The sequence below is a fragment of the Salvelinus alpinus genome, chromosome 25, assembly GCF_045679555.1.
Source record: "Salvelinus alpinus chromosome 25, SLU_Salpinus.1, whole genome shotgun sequence".
In the NCBI taxonomy this organism is placed as follows: Eukaryota; Metazoa; Chordata; class Actinopteri; order Salmoniformes; family Salmonidae; genus Salvelinus; species Salvelinus alpinus.
In genome coordinates, this window is record NC_092110.1 from 9801660 (window position 1) to 9825292 (window position 23633).

Sequence of the window (23633 nt, forward strand, 5' to 3'; positions counted from 1 at the left end):
GAGTCTCCAGCGACGGTCTCCAGTCCGGAGCCTCCAGCGACGGCCTCCAGTCCGGAGCCTCCAGCGACGGTCCCCAGTCCGGGGCCCGCAACGAGGGTCCCCAGTCCGGAGTCTCCAGCGACGGTCTCCAGTCCGGAGTCTCCAGCGACGGTCTCCAGTCCGGGGCCCGCAACGAGGGTCCCCAGTCCGGGGACCGTAACGAGGGTCCCCAGTCCGGGGCCCGCAGCGAGGGTCTCCAGTCCGGAGTCTCCAGCGACGGTCTCCAGTCCGGGGCCCGCAACGAGGGTCCCCAGTCCGGGGCCCGCAACGAGGGTTCCCAGTCCGGGGCCCGCAGCGAGGGTCTCCAGTCCGGGGCCCGCAACGAGGGTCCCCAGTCCGGGGTCGGTGACGAGGGTCCCCGCACCAGAGGCGCCACCAAAGTGGGGTGAGCCAGAGGTGGAGCAGGGTCTACGTCCCGCACCAGAACCACCACCGCGGATAGATGCCCACCCAGACCCTCCCCTATAGGTTCAGGTTTTGCGGCCGGAGTCCGCAACTTTGGGGGGGGGGGGGGGATCATACTTAGGCAGCCCTTTTCCCTCCTTCTGTGTGGGATCTTGTTCTTTGTTTGTGTGCAGGGAGTTTGCACATCGAAGCTGTTCGGTCGTTGTTATTCTTTATTGTTTTGTCCTTTCTAAGTTTCACTTCGTTATTAAATTATGTGGTACTCAAAGAACGCTGCGCCTTGGTCTCTTTCGACGACGACACCCGTTACAACCCCTCTGGTATGACAGCAACCCATGCTTTGTTTTTTGTTTACCTGCCCCCTATTTCAAATGCATTTGTTTCACAAATCCAATGCAAGTCAATGGAACCTACATGAGCATTTTCACCCTTCATGTCCAAATCATCGTAAAGTATCTAAAAATGTATTGTGTAACTCAATTATGTTCCTTTTAGATGATTTGGATGTGAAGCGTAACAATGCTAATACATTTCTGAACGGAAAAAAAGAATCCCCAAAATCATTGAGAAGACATTACATAGGATGAAGAAACAATACTCAAAGCCACAGCTCCATACTACTTGTCAAACATAGAGAACTGATACTGTATACTCATTGTTGGGGTGGGATTGGCGTGGGGAGTGAGCGGTCCGTGGATGGCTTTTGACCACTTCTTTGGACTTACTCACTGTTAGAAAAAAGTTGTAAGGTACTATAATTATTGAAAATTACATGAATCCTATAAATTCAAATTATATTTCAACAAAATAATGCTTCCGGAATGCTTATCTTATCTGTTTCTAACTATAGAAACGATTTCAGAACAATTTGAGACGGTGGGTGTCATGGCTTGCTGAAATGACATGGAACAACAATCAGTGGAAATTGTCCCCCGACAACAACCATGAACAGTGGCATCGTGCACTAAAACAAATTGACGTGGCACTGAAGGCCAAATTCTAAATATGTGCCTTAATTCTGTCTGTGTAGGCCTAAACATGTTCAATGTTTAACTTAAAGTGTGATTAAATTATATTTAAGGTTTATTTTGAATTGTAAACATTTTCAGCTAAAAGCTGAATTGCAGCAGTCATAGGCCTATGTAAGTAAGCAAATAAATACAAAAATATGAGATGTTGTATACAATACTACAGTTAAGCAGCATTAAGCAGTCTCACACAGTAAGGCATAGGGCGGTTGTGACTGGATCGGGTAGATCTGCCACTGACATGGCCTCTCGTCTGAGGCAGCCATTTGTTGTAATCCTGGGAATTGGAAAGCTTCTGGGTAAAAGGATCTGCAGAGCTGGGTGCAGAGGGACTCCAAGGACTGCAAAAATGTAGGTGGCTACATAAGTAATTATCTTATCAAACATTCTTCATCCAAGTATTGGTCATATTTAATTAGTTTTCATATCAGTTCTTTGTGGCTTTGGAGTTGAGAGCATGTGCACGTGTAGTGTTCTGTGTGGAACTGTGTATGTGTTGGAACCCTGGATTCAAATGGCATTCCTTTAAACAAGATTGCACTCCAATCAGCGGGGGACTCCCACTTCAAAATGTCACCAAGTAAAGCCCAGCACGGGGCCTTCTCTCTATAACAACATCCTTAAGGAATGCTTTACTAGGAATATCTACAGAGCCACAGCTCCTTTGTGAGTGAGGTTGGCCAGGGGTTACTGCTACAAGCACGTAGCACGTATGACATTCAGTTAAAAGAGTGACAGATAGAACCCAGACAGACAGACGAATGGACGGATGGACAGACAGGTTGGGTAGGCTACCCAGCGTTTCCACAGAGTAGGAATCCATTTACTCCAGGTCTGTAACATGTAACAAGTTACTGCTACTTCAGAAGCTAGTATAACATTCAGTTAAGAGAATGACAGACAGGTGTTGTAAGGTAGTAGGCTGCCCGGCATTTTCATGTTGGAATCCATTTATTCCAGGTCTGTAACATGTAACAAGTTACTGCTACTTCAGAAGCTAGTATGACATTCAGTTAAGAGAATGACAGACAGGTGTTGTAAGGTAGTAGGCTGCCCGGCATTTTCATGTTGGAATCCATTTATTCCAGGTCTGTAACATGTAACAAGTTACTGCTACTTCAGAAGCTAGTATGACATTCAGTTAAGAGAATGACAGACAGGTGTTGTAAGGTAGTAGGCTGCCCGGCATTTTCATGTTGGAATCCATTTACTCCAGGTCTAAGTCTGTAACATGTTGTTGGAATTGTACCAGCAGACCGAGCTTGGGCAGTTCATCTGGTTGGGTTTTTACCTCCTGCTCTCGCACTAAACTGAATAATCAATCGCAATTTCACAGAGAGTCCCTTGATCATATAGGAGGGCCCTGCAGGTGCCTGTGGTCAGAGCCAAGGAGCCGGGGACAATCAGAGGAGAAAATTATTGGGGCTTAATATCTGTAAGTTACTCCACCAGGTCAACGTTATGGCATGGAGACGTATTATTCAAAGCGTCAGTTACAAATCTGGCCCAGTTGGAGAGAAGGAAAGAGGAACATGAAGACAGAGCGAAAGAAGTAGAAGCCGCAGTAGCAGACTGCCGACCGGGGAAAATTTGAAATAGATTTGCCCAGTTGTAGACTACTGGTCCGTTCCACCAATTCAGTGCCTTTTGAGATGTCTACCTTGGTGAAAAAAACTTTGATTTCACCTCATTTTAACATTCTGTCATAAAGAGAACATGTTCAACTTACTAAAAAACACTAGAAGAGCAAAAGGAAAATGTATAACCCAAATAAGTGCTAGCAATTCATTATTTGCTTTTCCTTTTGCTTTTCTAGTACTTATCCCCTGCAAGTGAACCTGTGGTTGTTCTGGAATACATGAAGAGTTCCTGCTACTTCTTTTTAACGACTATTCCCATCTCAAGAGGTTAAATAAAAATGACTGTAGTAAATGCCTATTAAGTGCAAATAAAGTAACACAGTTGACCATAACAGGGTTGACGATTTTATCTTAAATTAGCCATAAATCTCCTTGTAACAGGGGAAATTGAAGTTGTTCTGTGCAACATGGAGGGGCAATGAATTAAATGCAAGATTGTTCTATTTTTAATTTAATTTGCCTTAATCTATGGGTAACAGGGATGACATGTTATGCTCGACCCACTCAGTTTTCCACCACAAAACACCAGGAAAAAAACAAAAGGAGTAGAACCAGCTCACCTGCTTTTACACTATGATTTGACTATTAGATGTTCAATGCGTCTTTTGAAAAAAATATTTCAATATTTATATTTTCACTATACTGAAAAGAAGGTTCAGTTCACATAACAGGGTTGACCATAAAATGAATCACTTATCACATGAAATAAATAATCAACTTTAGAAATGACTTTGTCAAAGCAACAAAATAACTTAGCTTTACAATTATGGTGAAAACTTTTTGGGGTTAAGTGGGTTAAAATCATCCTGTAAGTCACCGAGGGTGTACAGAGAGACATGTCAAAAGGCTAAATTTGAGCACTTCAGCAAATTCTTTATTCAGATTTTTTTTTTTATGGATTTATTGAATTCTACATGTGGTCCATATTAAAGGGCACTTTATTGAATATAACAGGTGCACAATTTCTACTTAAAATATCAAAGGGACGCAAAAGGCACTACTACAGTCCGGCGAGATGCAGGTGAGGTGTGTAGGTACACAGTGGTAGATTGTGAGAGGGCGCGTTGGAAGAGAGCAGAGCACCTTAACTAAAACAGCAGATGGGAATCAGCATGCTCAACATCTGTCTGGAAGAATAGACACTAAACGCAGGTCTCTTCTCTGCTGCGGACAGACATTAAAAGATAGCCGTGCGCTGTGCCTGTGCTCTGTTCGCAATTCCCTTGTCACCTGCGACTATTTAAAGTCGTGACTTTGGTGTGCAAACAAAGGCATTAAGTATTGTAAGTCAAGCCGCTGCTCAGTGATTGTGATGAATACAGAGAATGGTTATTTCCCAAAGGAAACCAGTAGGGAGAACAGAACAGTCATGCTCTTACAAATAGATAAAGGACAAGAGAAAGAGAGAGAGAGAGAAAGAGAGAGAGAGAGCGAGAGAGGGAGAGAGCGAGAGAGGGAGCGAGAGAGAGCGAGAGAGAGAGGGAGAGAGAGGGAGCGAGAGAGAGGGAGAGGGAGAGAGAGGGAGCGAGAGAGAGACAGAGGGAGAGAGAGAGAGAGAGAGAGAGCGAGAGCGAGAGGGAGAGAGAGAGAGAGAGAGAGAGAGAGAGAGAGAGAGAGAGAGAGAGAGAGAGAGAGAGAGAGAGAGAGAGAGAGAGAGAGAGAGAGAGAGGGAGGGAGCGAGAGAGAGAGAGAGAGAGAGAGAGAGAGCGAGAGAGACCTTGTATTTAAACAATCGTACTTGGTAATTGAACTGTGCTCAAGGACAGGCACCTGAAAAAGCTGCCCTGTCAGCAGACCTGTAGTGATTGCATCCCCTCCAGTATAGGGAAGTGAGGTGGGAGAGAGTGGATATTGCACAGCCATTCTCTTAAAATACACAACACAATTTCTGTGTGCCTGCCTGTGCCTTGTCATTGAATTTTCAGGGAGCAATAACAGGGTATGAGCTATATTGGTGGACTACTTACTGTATGTGTATAAGAATAGCTATGTTGGATAAATATCACTGAGTTCATTAATAAAGGTGTTATAGTATTAGGCATAGATAAGCAGAGAGAATAGTGCTTAATAGTCCATGGGCCAGTTGGAAAATGTGTCCACTTTATTTTGGCAACCATGCCTATGCCCACATAGGATGACAATGCCCTAATCCACAGGGCACGAGTGGTCGCTGAATGGTTTGATGAGCATGAAAACGATGTAAACCATCTGCCATGGCCGTCTCAGTCACCAGATCTCAACCCAAATGAACACTTATGGGAGATTCTGGAGCAGCGCCTGAGCGTTTTCAACCACCATCAACCGAATGATGGAATTTCTCGTGAAAGAATGGTGTCGGTTCCCTCCAATCGAGTTCCAGACACTTGTAGAATCTACGCCAAGATGCATTGAATCTGTTCTGGCTCGTGGTGGCTCAACACCTTATTAAGACACTTTATGTTGGTGTTTCCTTCATTTTGGCAGTTACCTGTATTTGTTTTAGGGAAATTGGTCATACTGGGAAAGAATGCAAGTCCAAGAGATTGAATCTGGTAACGTATTGGTTTTATAGTTGTCACCTATAATAGTCTGCTGTATAGCAATACTCAGCATGCTAAGATGAAAGGTGTTCTCTGTCATTTATAGAGTTGTCCCAGCAAGTTAACACAAAGATTTAGGTAAAGACAAATTATCTCTTTTAATCGTAAAGGTGATTAAAAGCTCTTCTGTACCTGACATCATGATCTTAAAAGTGCACACTAACCTTCAACCCTCTAAGTTATTTAATGAAATATTGTATGCTACCTCATTTTGTAGCCATAAGTTCAGTGAATGGTTGGCAAATTTAATACAAATTATGCAATTGGTAATTAGAAAAAATTCATCCTTTTAACAACTGGACTAATGCTGGTCCCCTCGACAACCCTCAACAGCCACTAAACAATACATTTTTCAGTAGGCCCTATACTACAATATACAAATAGTGTAACTGTGCACCATCTATAAAGGCTGTCAACCTAAGGCTTTAATACTTCACCAGCTTTGTAAGTTGATGCCCTCATCATTAGGCGGTTTGTTATAATGTTATGTTGGAATGCAGTGTATTTAACAATACGGCATAATCTTGTATATCATTATTATATAATGTTTGAAAATAAAATAGAGAAATTAGGGATGCAAATACCGATCAAAAACAGATATATAAATAGTGTTTTAGGGAACAACAAAAACATTTTTTGCTAATATTTTACAAAGACTATATATTTTGCAAACCTGGCTAAATTAGTTGTGTTATCTGCATAACTATAGTAATTTTTGTATTATCATTAGGCATATTCCACATTTTATTTGAAGAATTGTGGCAATGTCAGACCAATCCAATTAAAACCAATGGAGCTGGTTGGCAGCCATATTGGAAAATGTGTACCCTGTAGTTAAATCAGCAATACCTATGCATCATTGTTTAGACCTTTACTAGCTTTATGTAAAATTTGGGACACTCAATATGAAGGAATTTTGCCGGAATGGCCGATTAATTAGGGCCGATTTCAAGTTTTCATAACAAAATCGGTATTTTTGGACACCGATTTGGCCGATTTTAGTATTATTATTATTTTTTTTACACCTTTATTTAACTAGGCAAGTCAGTTAAGAACACATTCTTATTTTCAATGACGGCCTAGGAACGGTGGGTTAACTGCCTTGTTCAGGGGCAGAACGACCTTGTCAGCTCGGGGATTCAATCTTGCAACCTTACAGTTAACTAGTCCAACGCTCTAACCACCTGCCTCTCATTGCACTCCACGAGGAGCCTGCCTGTTACGCGAATGCAGTAAGAAGCCAAGGTAAGTTGCTAGCTAGCATTAAACTTATCTTATAAAAACAATCAATCAATCATAATCACTAGTTTACTACTCATGGTTAATGATATTACTAGTTTATCGAGCGTGTCCTGCATTGCATATAATCAATGCGGTGCGCATTCGCGAAAAAGGACTGTCGTTGCTCCAACATGTACCTAACCATAAACATCAATGCCTTTCTTAAAATCAATACACAGAAGTATATATTTTTAAACCTGCATATTTAGCTAAAGGAAATCCAGGTTAGCAGGCAATATTAACCAGGTGAAATTGTGTTACTTCTCTTGCGTTCATTGCACGAAGAGTCAGGGTATATAAAACAGTTTGGGCCGCCTGGCTCGTTGCGAACCAATTTGCCAGAATTTTACGTAATTATGACATAACATTGAAGCTTGTGTAATGTAACAGGAATATTTAGACTTATGGATGCCACCCGTTAGATAAAATACGGAACGGTTCCGTATTTCACTGAAAGAATAAACGTTTTGTTTTCGAGATTATAGTTTCTGGATTCGACCATATTAATGACCTAAGGCTTGTATTTCTGTGTGTTATTATGTTATAATTAAGTCTATGATTTGATAGAGCAGTCTGACTGAGCGATGGTAGGCACCAGCAGGCTCGTAAGCATTCATTCAAACCGCTGTTTATGACTTCAAGCCTATCAACTCCCGAGATTAGGCTAGTGTAACCGATGTGAAATGGCTAGCTAGTTAGCGGGGTGCACGCTAATAGCGTTTCAAACGTCACTCGCTCTGAGACTTGGAGTAGTTGTTCCCCTTGCTCTGCATGGGTAACGCTGCTTCGAGGGTGGCTGTTGTCGATGTGTTCTTGGTTCGAGCCCAGGTAGGAGCGAGGAGAGGGACGGAAGCTATACTTTTACACTGGCAATACTAGAGTGCCTATAAGAACATCCAATAGTCAAAGGTATATGAAATACAAATCGTATAGAGAGAAATAGTCCAATAAGTCCTATAATAACTACAACCTAAAACATCTTACCTGGGAATATTGAAGACTCATGTTAAAAGGAACCACCAGATTTCATATGTTCTCATGTTCTGAGCAAGGAACTTAAACGTTAGCTTTCTTACATGGCACATATTGCACTTTTACTTTCTTCTCCAACACTTTGTTTTTGCATTATTTAAACCAAATTGAACATGTTTCATTATTTATTTGAGGCTAAATTGATTTTATTGATGTATTATATTGAGTTAAAATAAGTGTTCATTCAGTATTGTTGTAATTGTCATTATTACAAATAAATTTTTAAAAATCGGCCGATTAATCGGTATCGGCTTTTTTTGGTCCTCCAATAATCGGTATCGGAGTTGAAAAATCATAATCGGTCGACCTCTACCTCATACACATGGTTCTGGGCTTAAAAAGAGAAGACACCTGTACCGTGTCAGATATAGAGATGAAATGTATTACATTTTGAGTTTGCATTCCAATATTACACTTTCTATACATCACAGAAGACTGAAATATAACAAAACCGTTTGACATAGAAACACCAGATTTTCAGGCTTTAAAAAAATATATATATATATGAATTATGAAATTATGAAAATTATTAACATTCTACCCATCAGGCCACTAGTCATTTGAATGCAGGAAAGGTTTTAATCAATAGACATCAGTGAATGCTTCTGAAACATCTTCTAAGCGTTTCAATGTAATATTTTTGAAATGGCTAAAAAATCCCGCAATTCTGACTGCTTTTTTGGAATCTTTTTTGAATCAAATCAAATCAAATTGTATTATTCACATGCGCCGAATACAACAGGTGTAGACCTTACAGTGAAATGCTTACTTACCTAACCAACAATGCAGTTTTAAAAAATACGGATAAGAATAAGAAATAAAAGTAACAAGTAATTAAAGAGCAGCAGTAAAATAACAAAAGCGAGACTATGTACAGGGGGGTACTGGTACAGAGTCAATGTTTGGGGGCACCGGTTAGTTGAGGTAATATGTACATGTAGGCAGAGATATTAAAGTGACTATGCATAGAAGCTGCCCCATCAGCAGACCTATTCTGCTAATATTTACCTAAATAAATATAACTAACATACTTGGGCCATCATTTTGGGTTTTACTGATTGTAACACACAATTTAAGCCATTATTGGTGTTATTACACCAATGATTTATTCAGTTATGGCCATGCTCAATAAATTCAGTTCCTCCCCATCTAAATCAATGGCGGCCATCTTGAAAATAGGCTGCTGGAACTGAATATAGACAACATCTATGGTGACTGAATTTTGCTGAAATAAAATAACTTCCCCAATGGTTATCCTTGTACTGTGTGAAATTTGGTGCAGTTGTCATCTCGGGTACCATGTGATAACAGAGCACATCACAATAATAATGTCCATTCTGGCTCGATATACCCCAAAATTCTTACACGTATGACCTTTGACCCCCCCAAGGTGGGCCCCTAGAGATGTAATTATCATTCCAATTGTTTCATACCTTAATATGTGTTATATTATGAAGTTAATAACATACCAAATTGCCTAAGTTTGAGAAGATTGCTCCTTTATAATACAAAATGAAATGTCATAACCTCAATCCTGTTGGCCGAACTAACCGCATAGGGATCATAACATATAATGCAGTGCTAACCACATTTAGCTACCTCTGATACGTGGGTATCATACCAAAATATAACCCACAGACATAAACCTTAATGAAAATCATCATTAGACTTTGCCACCCCAAAGTGGAAAAATATGTGAAATTTAGCCTGCTGGCCCATGGGCACTATAACAGGTGTTTTTCTATGAGCCCAACACTACCACTTAAAGTACACATGACACAGTCTAAAGATGATACAAATGCCAGCCAGTCAGTCAGCCAGCCACGCCTGAAAACTACACAGCAAAAAAAAAAAAACGTACGATCATGCAGTGTGTGCTGAGCAGCATCATGAAGTGAGTAATAAAACACATCTCTCTCTGTAGACAAGCCTTGTTGTGCTTTAATGCAGCAGCTCCAACCCGTTGGCTGCACCGTTGTACCTTTTTACCCAGGATGCATCTTCTTTACGCATCTCTCGCTCTCTACTCTGACCTTCACAGTAACCATGCAGTTACACACACACACAGAGGAAAGAGGGAGAACAGCAGTAATCAACAGTGCCGGGGACCATACGTGTGCAGCCAGAAAGAGAGACACACACCAGAAAGCAGAAATCAATCCTAATTGTGATAAATAAACAGAGTTATACACCTCTGTTCTCTAACTATTCAATATCCAATCGATAGGATTGGATAGTGTGTTCTCTGTACCATGGTTTTACAGCAACACACCCTATCTAGTGCACCATCGCCATCGTTATGAAAACAACCAATAAGGAGGGCTGTGGCTGTGATGTGAAAGGGATATATTTTTAATAAGGTCCAAACATTGTTTTCTGATAATAACGCATTAGTCTTCCTTTCTGGCATGACTGTTTCCTTGAACATTTGCTTTGGTACAACGCTCTCCCACACAAAAAAAGGCAATTTCATCTAACATGTTTCTACTATTTCAGTTGACATGAAAATGGTTTAAAAGATGAGTAGAAACATGTTTTACAATAAACCTATATGTACATTGCTGCCTGGTTCAAGTCGTGTCTGACAAGTGAAAATTACAGTAAGGCCTACCTCTATCATTGTAAACAATAATTATGTACTGAAACAATTTCATTTCTTTGTGTGTTCTTACAAATATTGACATTGAAAGGCAGAGGGTAAAATAATGCAATGTTTTAATATTTGAGACCACTAGCAAAAAATGCTCCCTCTGTTATTCCATCAAAATAAAAGTAAAATGTGGCATCATTTTCAACTAAACATAGCCGAATGCTTTGCCTACAGCAACTACACCATCACATTGCTCCCCTCTCCATTCTCCAGACTATAGCAATCATAGTTATACTCATTCTTAATTATGTTTTATAAATCTTCTGAAGTGAACAGAATAGGAAATAGGACAATTTAGCACTTTTGTTTGCCCAAAGGGAGGGAAATGGTTTGTGAAAGAATGCCAACTTTGCGGTTAGTTACTCTGTTGTGTGTGAACTCAAGCCAACACCGTCTCTCTCTCTCTCTCTCTCTCTCTCTCTCTCTCTCTCTCTCTCTCTCTCTCTCTCTCTCTCTCTCTCTCTCTCGTCTCTCTCTCTCTCTCTCTCTCTCTCTCTCTCTTACAGCCTGAATCTCTCTCTCTCTCTCTCTCTCTCTCTCTCTTTAAATTTCACCACTTAATCCAGCCAGCAGAGTTGTTTGCCCTAGTCAGTCAGGATGGCATTAGTCAGATTACACCACCTTGAGGACAGCAACAACTATAAACAGCCCCCCCCCCCCCCCCCCCACTCTGGCAAACATCAGGATGCTATTAAGAGGGGCATTAAATTAAATATATTCACCTAGTCCTTCAATCAGAATTCTCAGACCCAAGTGTTATTAAGTTCAACTCTCAAGTGGAGCAGAATAACAGATCAGAGTCTGATTTACTTCTGCAGACTGGCAATAGGAGACAGGTGATAAAGAAAGCACTCATGCACAGGCTATGAAGTTTCCCCCCTCAAAATTAATTCCATCTTCAAGATTCCTATCTCTCAGATATAGCCCAGAATGGCACACAAATATGCTCCTGCCAGAGAGATTACTAGAGACTGACTTAGCATAAACATTCCCTGCTGCTGCTGGCTGGATGCTGCTGCTGCAATTGTAAATGTACTGAATGAAATGGTGAATTAGTGAAATAGCAGGGTGCACTCAGACCAGGAAGTTAGTAAATGTTTAATTAGGGTTATTAACAATATGTGTATAGAATAATAGTAATTCATAATAGCAAGTAGGCCTATTGACAATAATGGTCCATGTCAAGTCTTCGCTATATTTTCTTTTCCTCACAAACCCATAACAATGTACCTGATTAAGCTTATAGTTCTTGAATGACAGCTAACCTTCTTTTCCTTTTAGAGAAGAATTTACAGCAATGTATCATTACAATGCAGCACAATCATCTGTTAGATACAATGTGTCCTAACAAGTTACACCCCAGTAAACATTGATACATTGTAACCCCTTGGTTCAATTCAATAAAAGCACTCGCAGTGTATTCAATAACACACAAGCGCCTTCACAAAGTATTCACACCCCTTTACTTTTTCCACATTTTGTTGTGTTACAGCCTGAATTTAAAGTTGATACAATTGAGATTTTGTGTCACTGGCATACATAATGTCAAAGTGAAATAATGTACCAAAAAAAAGTCAAATAACTTACAAAGGAAAAGCTGAAATGTCTTGAGTCTATAACAATTTTTTTTAAAGAATGGCTGTGATAGGAGAAAACTGAGGATGGATCAACAACATTGTAGTTACTCCACAGTACTAACCTAAATGACAGTGAAAAGATGGAAGCCTGTAAATAATAACAATATTCCGAAACATGCATCCTGTTTGCAATAAGGCACTAAAGTGAAAAACATTTAAACATTTAGCTAAGAAATTAACTTTAAATCCGGAATACAAAGTGTTATGTTTGTGGCAAATCCAACACAACACATCACTGAGTACCACTCATCATATTTTCAAGCATGGTGGTGGCTGGATCATGTTATGGGTAACTTGTCATCGGCAAGGACTAGGGAGTTTTTTAGGATGAAAATAAACGGAATATAGCTAAGCACAGGCAAAATTCTAGAGGAGAACCTGGTTCAATCTGCTTTCCAATAGATACTGGGAGACAAATTCCCTTTTCAGCAGGACAATAACCTAAAACACAAGGCCAAATATACACTGGGGTTGCTAACCAAGACGACGTTGAATGTTCCTGAGTGGCCTAGTTACAGTTTTGACTTAAATCGGCTTGAAAATCTATGGCAAGACTTGAAAATGGCTGTCTAACAATGATCAACAACCAACTTGATAGAACTTCAAGAATTTTTAAAAGAATAATGTGCAAATATTGTACAACCCAGGTGTGCAAAGCTCTTAGAGACTTACCTAGAAAGACTCACAGCTGTAATCGCTGCCAAAGGTGATTCTAACATGTATTGACTCAGCGGTGTGAATACTTATGTAAATGAGATATTTCAGTATTTCATTTTCAATAAATTTGCTTAAATGCATGTTTTCACTTTGTCATTAACAGGATATTGTGTGTAGATGGGTGAATGTTTTATTTATTTAATCCATTTTATATTCAGGCTGTAACACAACAAAATGTGGAATAAGTCAGGGGGATGAATACTTTCGGAATGGATTAAAACTGTCTGCTATGACATTGTCAGTGTTTGTAATAAACTCAGATCCTAAAGCTTATTTCTAACTTGTTCGATGTAGTGGTGGTGGTGGGGGGGGGGGGGGGGGGGCATAAGGACGTAGCTATAGCATAATTAATGTTTATATTATTTGTGAAAATACAACTCATTGCTGCCTTCAAGAGCCACTTTAAACTCCAGATATTAACATACCATAATTCATTTCAATCTAATCACCTGCTTGTTTTTCAAAACATGCAAATGGGCTATAATACAATTTGACTGTCGCAGCCACAGTGTTGTCCTTAACTACAAGTCTACTACAACCATTACCAGAGGGTGATTTCTGATCTGACAATACAGAGTAATCCATGTGCTACATGTAAAGTTCCTCAACAGCTGGTTGCTGGTGTATGCTAATTTCGCTCTCACATAAGCTTCAGACTGACTGAGGTTCCGCTGCAAAACAGCATGCAGAGAATCACCACTACCGCACACAGCCTGGCCTAGCAAGCAGCTTTTCCATCTACACAGAAACAAACAGCGGCATTGTCATCGATGAATGAATATGTTTACGACAGTTAACAACCTTGCTTAGCACATAAACAATGCGAAAGTGCCTGCATTGCTGGCCAGCACTAGCTGTTCTGTAGTAGCCTATAACATACGCCTTCTCAGTCTATACCTGTTACCCGAACGCCAAGGTCCCCAATTATCAGATGCACTCCTGCTGAAAAGGGCAACATCGAAACTTCTGACATCTCCACTCAAAATTGCATAGCATCTAGTCATAAGCGTCAACGTTTTCATATAGAAAAAGAACAATCCAAGCGTTACCGTTCTCTTCTTGTAGGGTCTTGCTGAATGCTAGGTTTGGTGGGCGCCATCTTCCTGCAATTATTTGATTTCTTACTTTTTTTTCTTCAGATTTATTTTGACATAAAGCCGTGCCGTCTGACAGCAATGCGTCATGTAGACTAGGTGTATTTAAACAAAGCCATAGCGCTGATGTGGACCAGCCGTGCCCCTGTCTCCGTGTATTGGCGTTCATGAGCGTGAAAAACGGAGCAAAAAAAACCGAGATCGAGCTCCAAAGGCATGCCAAGAAAAGTGAGTGGAAACCGGGGGATGCTTCTCAAATCCAGCTGCTCTCCTGATATATGGAGCTCGGGTTGTAACAGTGGAATTGCTACACTATAAACGGGAACATCGTAGCCTATCTTTACATTTTTCCGCAAGAGCCTCTTGTCTTCGTTGCTTCGTAAAGGATTTTTCTGAGTCTGTTTGTCTGTGCATTTTACAGCTTTTCCTGGCTCGCTCTATGTGAAAAGGGACACATCTTCTCTCCAGCCGGCGCAACAACGCCACTCAGTTGTAGTTGGAAACAGTTATTTTTTTTTGCGTTATACAGGTTGCAATACGCAAATTCCCTTGGAATTGCTTTTTGTTCTGCAATTGGAAGTATCTATACATTTTTGCATTATGACGTTTTCTCACTAAATGAACTGTTTCTGATCATCTTAATAGTTTTGCAGATATTGGACGTGACTATATATCACTAACAACATCAATATTCATAATTGAAATAAAAATATATCCACCTACATACGGTTGTATCTCTGTTTTAAGTAGGCCTATTATTTCATTTGTCTGGCTGTGATTAACTTTTGTAGTCTGATCTAAAAAGCAAGCTATTTTAGTGTAATATAACATAGCATATGAATCACCCATGCATTAGCCTAATTGTTAAATCATTTGCATTTAAATGAATTATCATTCGAGTGTCACATCAGATAAACAAGAATGATGGAGTTGAAAACTAGTCTTCAATCAATGACTGGTCAAGGTCACTGACCGGTCATATGCTCTAAATAATTGTGCAACTTTATTTGTTTGTTTGTAAAATGGGTTTACCAGATGCCAAATACAAACTTCAGGAAGGTAATATTCTGATTTAGGGTAAAAGGCCTAGAATAAACCCAAAACGTCCTGATGTAGCATTGCAAATGCAGACAAAGTGTGGATTTGAATTGTGTTAACTTTTTCTTGTTTTGTTATATACTTTTATAGTTTTTTAAAGTTTTTTGTAAACTCTCTGCTCTTTCAGATTTCATCTGTAATACAGCTAACCACACCAAAATGGTTGTTTTGAAAATATAGCCTACAAAAGTTATTTTATTATATTGGCTAAAATATATGATCAAAGAAATGTAATTGCTTTAGAAAAAGTGCCATGGATTATTATTCTCAGCCAATTTCTTTAAACATTTATATTTGAACAGGTTAGCATGTCCCTGTTTGCCATTCAAATGTTCTCTTTCAGACAGCTGATGTGGCCTGTAGCTATAGGCTAATCTATAGGCCTATTTGTTTTACTTGAAACAATATAAGCTGCCCAACATGTTTAATAAAATATAATGAGTCATTCTAAAATACTTGTGATTTTAACTGTGGGTTGCAAAAGCTTTTAATCATGAATACATTCGTTTCTAATTCAGGCCTGTAATGTCAATGTGGTAACTTTTGCCAGCCATTAAGTCTCTGTATTTACACTCTGTTGTTGTTTTGGTATGTTCTGAGAAACTAGCATAGGCCTATATAACATATACCTACCTTAATTATCTTTGATAGGCGTTATAGCCCTTCACGATCAAGTAGCATGTAAAGCATTCAGTGTAGACTAAATATTACCCTAATTATTGATTGTAAAATAGTCTATTGAATGATCGCTCAGAATATGGGCATTTTCATGATCATTCGCTTAAATGTCTCATGGGTAGCCTAATTTAAGTCTTTCAGAATAAGTTGATTGTCTAGCCAAGTGTTGTTTTATGCATCACATTGAACATGCAAATTCATGTAAAGTGACTTACTACATTTGCAGGTTGTAGCCAATTGAACTATTGTTGTTATCCATGTGGCCTATATTGCATAGGCTAAATGGCATAATGTGAAACTTGATAATGCCATATGTTATAAACGTGGTAGGCCTGTCCATGACCATTAAACAACCCAAACTGTTCAGTGACTTATAACATATCCATAAGCCTATTATTGTGCCCGTGTCTGAATTAAATAATTTGTGAAATAAAACAATACAAAACACATTTCCCCAGTGGTCAGGTCAACATACCTTTGTTGATAGGACGTGATCCCCTGGACGTTCTGCGGGTTCCCGTTAGTGGTACCGGGGATTCTCCCCACCGCAGGACCTGATGGCATTCCCCCGGCTCCTCCACCTGCCGCCGTCACCTGAACGCTGAAATCCGGGAAGATCCTGATCATCCCTGCTCTGGTAGATTGAACACGCACTGAGTCTATGAAGATTTTTCAAAGAATATCAGCAGTCTTCCCTCCAGCCGAACAAGTCACACCACAATCCCATGAGTGATGGTTACCAGCTCATCGGCCATTCTATGTCTGGATTTCTCTCTGTATCAGCGACGAGACAACTGCAGCTTTCAGGAGGTTAGCAATGACATTGATGCCGGTGGTGTGAGGGGCAGGAAACGCGTCCTCTACGCAGGGGTGTGTAGGTTGGAGACCGTGGAAAGATAAATGAATATTGTTATTTATCTTTATCGAGATATAATGACAAAATGTTGATGATGTTTTGCCAAATAGGCTACTGCAACTATCACGCGTAATTCTAGCGTAAAATGTTGAAAAGTCAAGCCTTATATTTCTGATCTATTCAGAAATTAGATTTATCCATTCAGTTTAGCATCTCCTATATGTAAAAGTGAAACATTGATTAGAGTTATTGATATCTGGTGATCTAGAAGTTGAAATATAAGAAGTGACAGCCGGTCAGGAAGTTTTAGGCTACCTACAAAGTTAACAGGAGAACAAACTGACAGGCGCTTCTTCGGGAACCGAAGCTCACCAATAAAAAGCTCACCAATAAGATTATTTTGAATTTACTGAAGTTTTATCTCTGTAAGATAATCAAATAAAATACTGGTTGTTAAGATATTAGAAAAAGAAAGGGCTTAAAGCCACAATCGCGGACCTGTTTCCATTCTCGGTGAGCACAGCATCTTTTTCCAAAATTCCAATCCAATTGTTATTATTACGAACAAAACAATGCAAGTTAACGTTTTGACATGGATTACGTTTTAGACTTACACCATAGACACAACAAAAGTTAGCAATAGTTCGCTGACCAAATCGTTAAACCTAGATTAGAATGAGAGGATTGCAAAAAATTATCTTATGCCCTACCACTATTGTTGGCACACTCGTCACTTCCAAAGTGGACCGATGCTATTTGTAAGGATGCCGAGATGTGATGATAGGCCAGTATGCAAAAAAAATCGCTCAAAAAAACTTCCAAATAACGCTGACGCGTTCAGTTTTTCTCCAACAATTGAAGTGTGATGTTTTCTTATCTTTCTTTGAAGGACTGAACCCCTCTCTCCTCTTGACTGACTGGTGCTCTATCTATCTGTATGTGCTGTTGTTTTTGTGAGGTGTCTCCGGTACAGGTTTCCTCAACTTGCTATGCCCTAATGTGCATCGGATAATTTGTAAATAAGCGTGTTGCTGTCTGTGTGAATTTTCCCATAGACTGTGTTGTTGTGTGATCTGGTAGTGTGCAGCAATGCCATTCCTAGCGCGTGTGAGCTGATGAACTTGGCCTCAGCAGCTGCTGATGCCTCGCGCAAGCGATGCCTGAGCGCGCCGCCCCATTCCAGCCAATCAAAGACCATGACAGGAACGCGCAAAGGATGCTGCAGCAGCGGTAACCCATTGCAGCCCGGGAGACGGGTAAATTCGATTCCATTGAAACTATAACCATTCATTACGCGGGTAAAGCACAAATGAACATACCATCAAGCCATTTCACACCAAGACAGTGCAAGTGTTTGACATATACAGTACAGCCAGTACAAACTAGATACAATTAGACAAAGAACAGGTAAAACAGATGAAGAGTAGTACTTCATAATTTTATATAGACAAGTTGCCTATGAAAACATCTTCACTTTATTTTTAAGATTTTACATTTAAGCCTATATGTTTGCTTGAACTTAATGCTTGCAGAGGACACCAACTCAAATTTCCATAACACATGATACATTCTATAGCATAATGTCCTCCTCTCAGAAGTGCAGAAGCTTATGCATAGTTAATAAACATATGTATACCATGTTAATCAGGGACAGGCCACTACCCCGACTCCTGAGGATCAATTCCCCCCCCAAAATGTATCCACGTTTTAGGATCTCAGTCAGGGTCTCAACTTTCTGTTGATAGTTAGAATAGTAGAATACACATGTTGCAAATTTTTGGTGGTACATCAGCAGTTTTTCTCTTGTTATGTCAGTCACTGACAGTCACTCAATTAGCCCATGTCAGCAAAAACATTTTAGATTGTTAAATTAGTCTAGCGGCCAGCTATTTAAACTTGTAGTAATCATGGTCGAATTACCGACCGGGGCCCCCACTGATTTTGATAGTCACTCTCACTCAAATATCATATTAAAAACTGCTAACATTTCTCTCCACCCTATTGCAAAATGTTTAGAATTGCAGGAAATTAGCTGTTAAAATTTTAATATTTTCACTATGCCCCATGGCAAAATGTGTAGAATTGCAGGAAATGAACTCAAAAACTTAAATAGATTTCTCTCCGCTGTCAAGAGGGGGGGGGGGGCTGCTTAAATGTTTTTCTTACATGGTGGTGGAGGCCCCCCAACTAAATGTCACTTAGGGCCCCCAAAAGGCTAGAGCCGGCTCTGACTGCATGTGTGGGTATGGATGTGGGTATGCAGACCCGTGAGCCACTGCGGCCCCTCATGATAAGTTCAGATTTTCTGTGGCCCCCACCCAAAGTTGCCTAATGAAGGTTTTGCAAAAACAATTCTAATCTTTAAAGTAGGAGCATTCTGTCCTTTTTACACATATACATGTTTGGTCTATAAAATGACACCTTTAGATAATGAAAGTTGAAGAGAAGAACTACATTGCAGACTCTTATGCAATTAAATGATCCTCTAAACATAAACCAATCCAGAGGATTAGACACCAATAAAAAAACAATCAAAGCTCTTCACCTGAGACTTAAAATTGGATCGCTTCTCTAACCATGTCTAATAAAACTGCTCTAAGAATGAGGTCCAGAAAATGGCTAGCCTCCTTTTGCTGTATTTTCCCTGTAATGAAATCAAATGAATTGCACTGGAGGCTTTAAACCGACATTGCAGGCTCCTGATACAATTAGATGAACAGTCTCTGCTGCTGTTTACCTGCTCAGTTATTTGGAGGGCTCTGTATTGCATTTATTTGTCTACAGTTCTTTGCTAAAGTACATGAGACAGATTGGGGGCAGCTGCAACTGCTCCTCTTCTCCCACATGACATTTCAGGTATAGTGGTTCTCTCTCTCTCTCTCCTCTCTCTTTCCTTCCACCATTCTCTTTCTCGCTCTTAGAAAATAATGATAATCAATGGTATGTTGTATACAACTAGGGCCAGGCACTTCATTCTGCATGGGCACTTGAAGTAACGAGGTACCTTACAGTGAATAGAGCAGTGTAGCAAAAACAGTTGTGCTTTTTTAACGGAGCTTAATTGAATAGTATTCATTTAAGGACAATCCTGCATCTGATTTCAGAGGACGTAACATGTTTCTCAATAAGAATGGTTCTTGCTCTCCCTAGAAACATTAAAATCAAGTTTAATCATTCCCCTTTAGGGGGGGCAACATACTTTGGTAGGTATAGGCTATTAAGGACAAGGAAGCAATCTCTTTACCAAGGACCAGTGACCAAGTAATTGACATTTTTTCCCAGTACCATATTGACCAATTAGCTTAATAATGTGAGGATGGATAAATACTGTCAAAGCCCTGCTGTTAGCTAGCTCAACCTCTCTCCATCACATATTGCCAACCTCAAACAGAACACAACACAGAGTCTGCAGAGGTCAGAACTAACGTCCATCACTAACACCTATTCAACTTATTCGATTCTGCTAGTTTTTGTTCTCCTCTCTTTTCATAAAAGAGTGACTGACTCATGATAACAATCCCACAAGATCCATGTTGGATGAAGCTAAGGAAGGACACATTTTGGAGGACATGCTATCATACCATGCAATTCTACAAGTCGTTGTGAGTCATTTGCCTTATCGGAACTTTGCAGTGTTTTAACATGTCTCCTCCAGAATGAGAGAGTGAGCTGTCTCTATGTGATAACACTGTTTTAGAATGTCTGGTTGAGAATGAGTGTTAGCCTTCCATATGATAACACTGTGATTCCAGAGGTCATCATTCCTTCTTGCATCAGAAGTGGATAATTGAAGCCGCTTCTCAGAATCCTAATTTCATCTTTCTTTTGTGACTACCAAAGATCCAAGTCTTATAGGTGATTCATACATTTCTCTCTTTTGTCTGGGATGTGACTTGTTTTGTAATGTCTTAGAGAGGATAAAGCACTGTTTGGGTTCTGGTTTGAGATATGTGTTAATGGGAAATCCAACTTCAAAATGGATTTAAAGGACAATACAGATGTAGGATCTTAATTTGATCTATATTGTAACAGCAAAATAATCCTTCAGCAACATTATTTTAATGTTTAGTCCATAATATTGCTTGATCGGTGGTTAGGCTATTACTGTAGCTGTCCAAAAGTAGGCTACCTGAAAAGTGCAATATTGTTAATATAACCGTGTATTAGTTTTGGTTTTCAGTGAATTTATGTAAATCATGAAGCTCATCTGCATTTCCTGCGGTGTAGGAAAATTCTCAGCAACAAAAATGATCAAATTAAGATCATACACCTGTAGTTGCATAGACAGTATGGTTTTAATATCACAGATAGTCAAGTTCTCACAAGTTTTCAGTATGCACTATACCACCGTTTTTTAAAACTCATTTAGGGCAGGTTTCCCAGACACAGATTAAGCCTAGTCCAGGACTAAACAGCATTCTCAATGGAGATTCTCAATTGAAAGAGCTTTTTAGTCCAGGACTAGGCTTAATCTCTGTTTAAGCAACCATCCCATGTTTACTGTAAAGTAAGGGTCATTTTTTGTGGTGAAAGATCACCTTTGATCGTATTCTTACTTTAATCACTTAATTTCCATTGTCCAATCTGATGGATAGGTTAGCTTGTGAATTTTAAAAGCCAGGGAGGCATAGGGCAAGGAAAACACTCACATTTTACTCAGCCACCCTAATGTAATCTGAAATATTGCTTCCCTGTGTTTTGAAGATGACTCTTGGCTCAAGAGAAATGATAAATTAACTGTTGTGAGGAATTACAGATGGGACATTCAGGAAAAAATACTTTCAATATGCTAATGATTGATCGGAATGTCCAAGTGGAGATGACATCCTTGCTTTTATTTATCCTCGATTATAAGCTCCCGCACTGCCCTTTCAGACTCCTATGTGATTCCATATCAAATTGTTTCTTAATGCGGTTTGATGACATGTCTGAAATGCAATCACCTAAACCTCTCAAATTACATGAACACACTCAGCACAATCCCTGGTCCACTGATGGGGCCAGCACCCCTGTCATCGCCCGCACCCTCACACACACACACACACACACACACACACACACACACACACACACACACACACACACACACACACACACACACACACACACACACACACACACACACACACACACACACACACACACACACACATACACACACAAACACACACACACACACACACACACACACACACACACACACACACACACACACACAGCTGATGTCTGCCACTGCATACCACAATGATCAACTCACACCTGGTTGTCTTTTGTTTTGCCCACTTTAACATTCTTTTCACAGCTCTTTTCCAATTGTTAAACTTTTTGTTCAGCATATGACTTTGACATGGCACATTTTGTTATTTTGTGTGTGTGTGCCAATGTATAGGCTTGTCATCGCTCACATTGATTGTCATAGTGAACAACGTGGGAGTCTCTAATAGCCTCGCTATACATATGCCTATAATGTAGCACACAAGCTTAAGTGAATCTGTTTTCAATTCGTACCCCCATTTTCTTTTCCTTTTCCAGATTAAAGTACATTGGCATTTTGATGATGAGGAAATTATTCTATCCATCTCTGGAAATGAACGGAAGACCGTGAAAGCTCTCAAAAGCACACAAGGCCATCAACGATGACGGACACTTATTGAATGCTACTAAAATACTTGAAGGTTTTACATCAGACTGCAATGTAAAACCTTTGCCTTGACTCATTACTATCCTAAGTTCATTAGAGAAAAAACTTGACGCACAGAACAACCACGCCCCGAAACATTCCCCCAAGTTTGTGACATTTAAATAACAGGACTCTTTCATCCCTCCCTTTCCTAACTTTCTACACAGAAAAATGATTTCCCTTCTTGTCTTTTTGATGTGGCGTAATCATGTGTGATCTTTTCAACAAAGAGTAGCCAGCCATCTTATTCATTTTGCCATCCATGCTTAAGCAAAGACCCCAAATCAACATTTTGACTGGTGGTAATTGCAAAGCCACAATGGTTCGATACACATGACCTTTATTCCCTTTAAAGTTATTTCCATTTCTTACAAAAATATCTTGATAATTGCAAAAAGGCACATTTCTTTTCTTTTTTTCTACCACATTATGTTTCTTTGAGGACAGTGTAGGAATGCATTTCCATTCTAATTTATTAATCCTATCAGTCAAGTCTAAACCCTTCAGCAACAATGAGAATAAAAAACTGTTTGGCAACTTTCCTATTAATAAGATAGAAGTACAAGGAAAGCAACAGTAATCAAATACCTCATAATGTGATATAACATGCAGTGTTTCTATTCTGTATTCTGCACTTTGCTAGATCAAGAGCCTGTAACATGGCAACTGATGGCTGAGGAAACGGTTGTTTTACGTAATATTCACATACATAGTCATTTTATAAACAATGAATACTATTCCCTTTTTCTGTCTGATTTGATCTGATGTAGGAACACACTCATCAACAAACGAACATCTTCCATGAGACCAAATAGACGATTACAGTAAAGGGTTTGTCATCAAGGCTAGTATAAGCAATCAGGGAAAAGTTGATTGGTTGTTGAGCAGTGTGTGTGTGTGTGTGTGTGTGTGTGTGTGTGTGTATAAGCGCGTCGGGGATGTACCTCCGCAGCTGATTGGCTGATGGGCCCAGAGGATAATTTCTCCTGTCCTATCGTCTTCAGGATCATCAACACCTCCTGTAAACAACCAATTACTCATGCTAATGTCTGTGTCTGCGTGGCAGGCCACACTCGCACCGTGGTCAATGTATTGCCTATACGCTTGCTAACATACAGTGTGTCCATATTCCCTATAGTACACTACTTTTGACCAGGCCCCATAGGGCTCTGGTCAAAGGTAGTGCACTATATAGGGTATAGGGTTCCATTTAGGATGC

General features: G+C 39.9%; 1 protein-coding gene across 7 annotated transcripts in view; it reads right to left on the reverse strand.

Moving 5' to 3' along the window:
* LOC139553331 (neuronal PAS domain-containing protein 3-like) overlaps positions 1-17833 on the reverse strand; it is a 356739-nt gene extending 338906 nt beyond the window's left edge. For 3 of the 7 annotated variants that reach the window (XM_071365547.1, XM_071365545.1, XM_071365544.1), the window contains exon 1: positions 16354-17833. In XM_071365547.1, the coding sequence (XP_071221648.1) occupies positions 16354-16505 (152 nt within the window). In that variant the 5' untranslated portion in view covers positions 16506-17833. Of the gene's footprint in view, positions 1-14057; positions 14641-16353 lie in introns of those variants that run through there. The other 4 variants (XM_071365550.1, XM_071365548.1, XM_071365543.1 and 1 more) reach the window with 3 other exon arrangements.
* Between the last annotated feature and the right edge of the window lie 5800 nt (positions 17834-23633).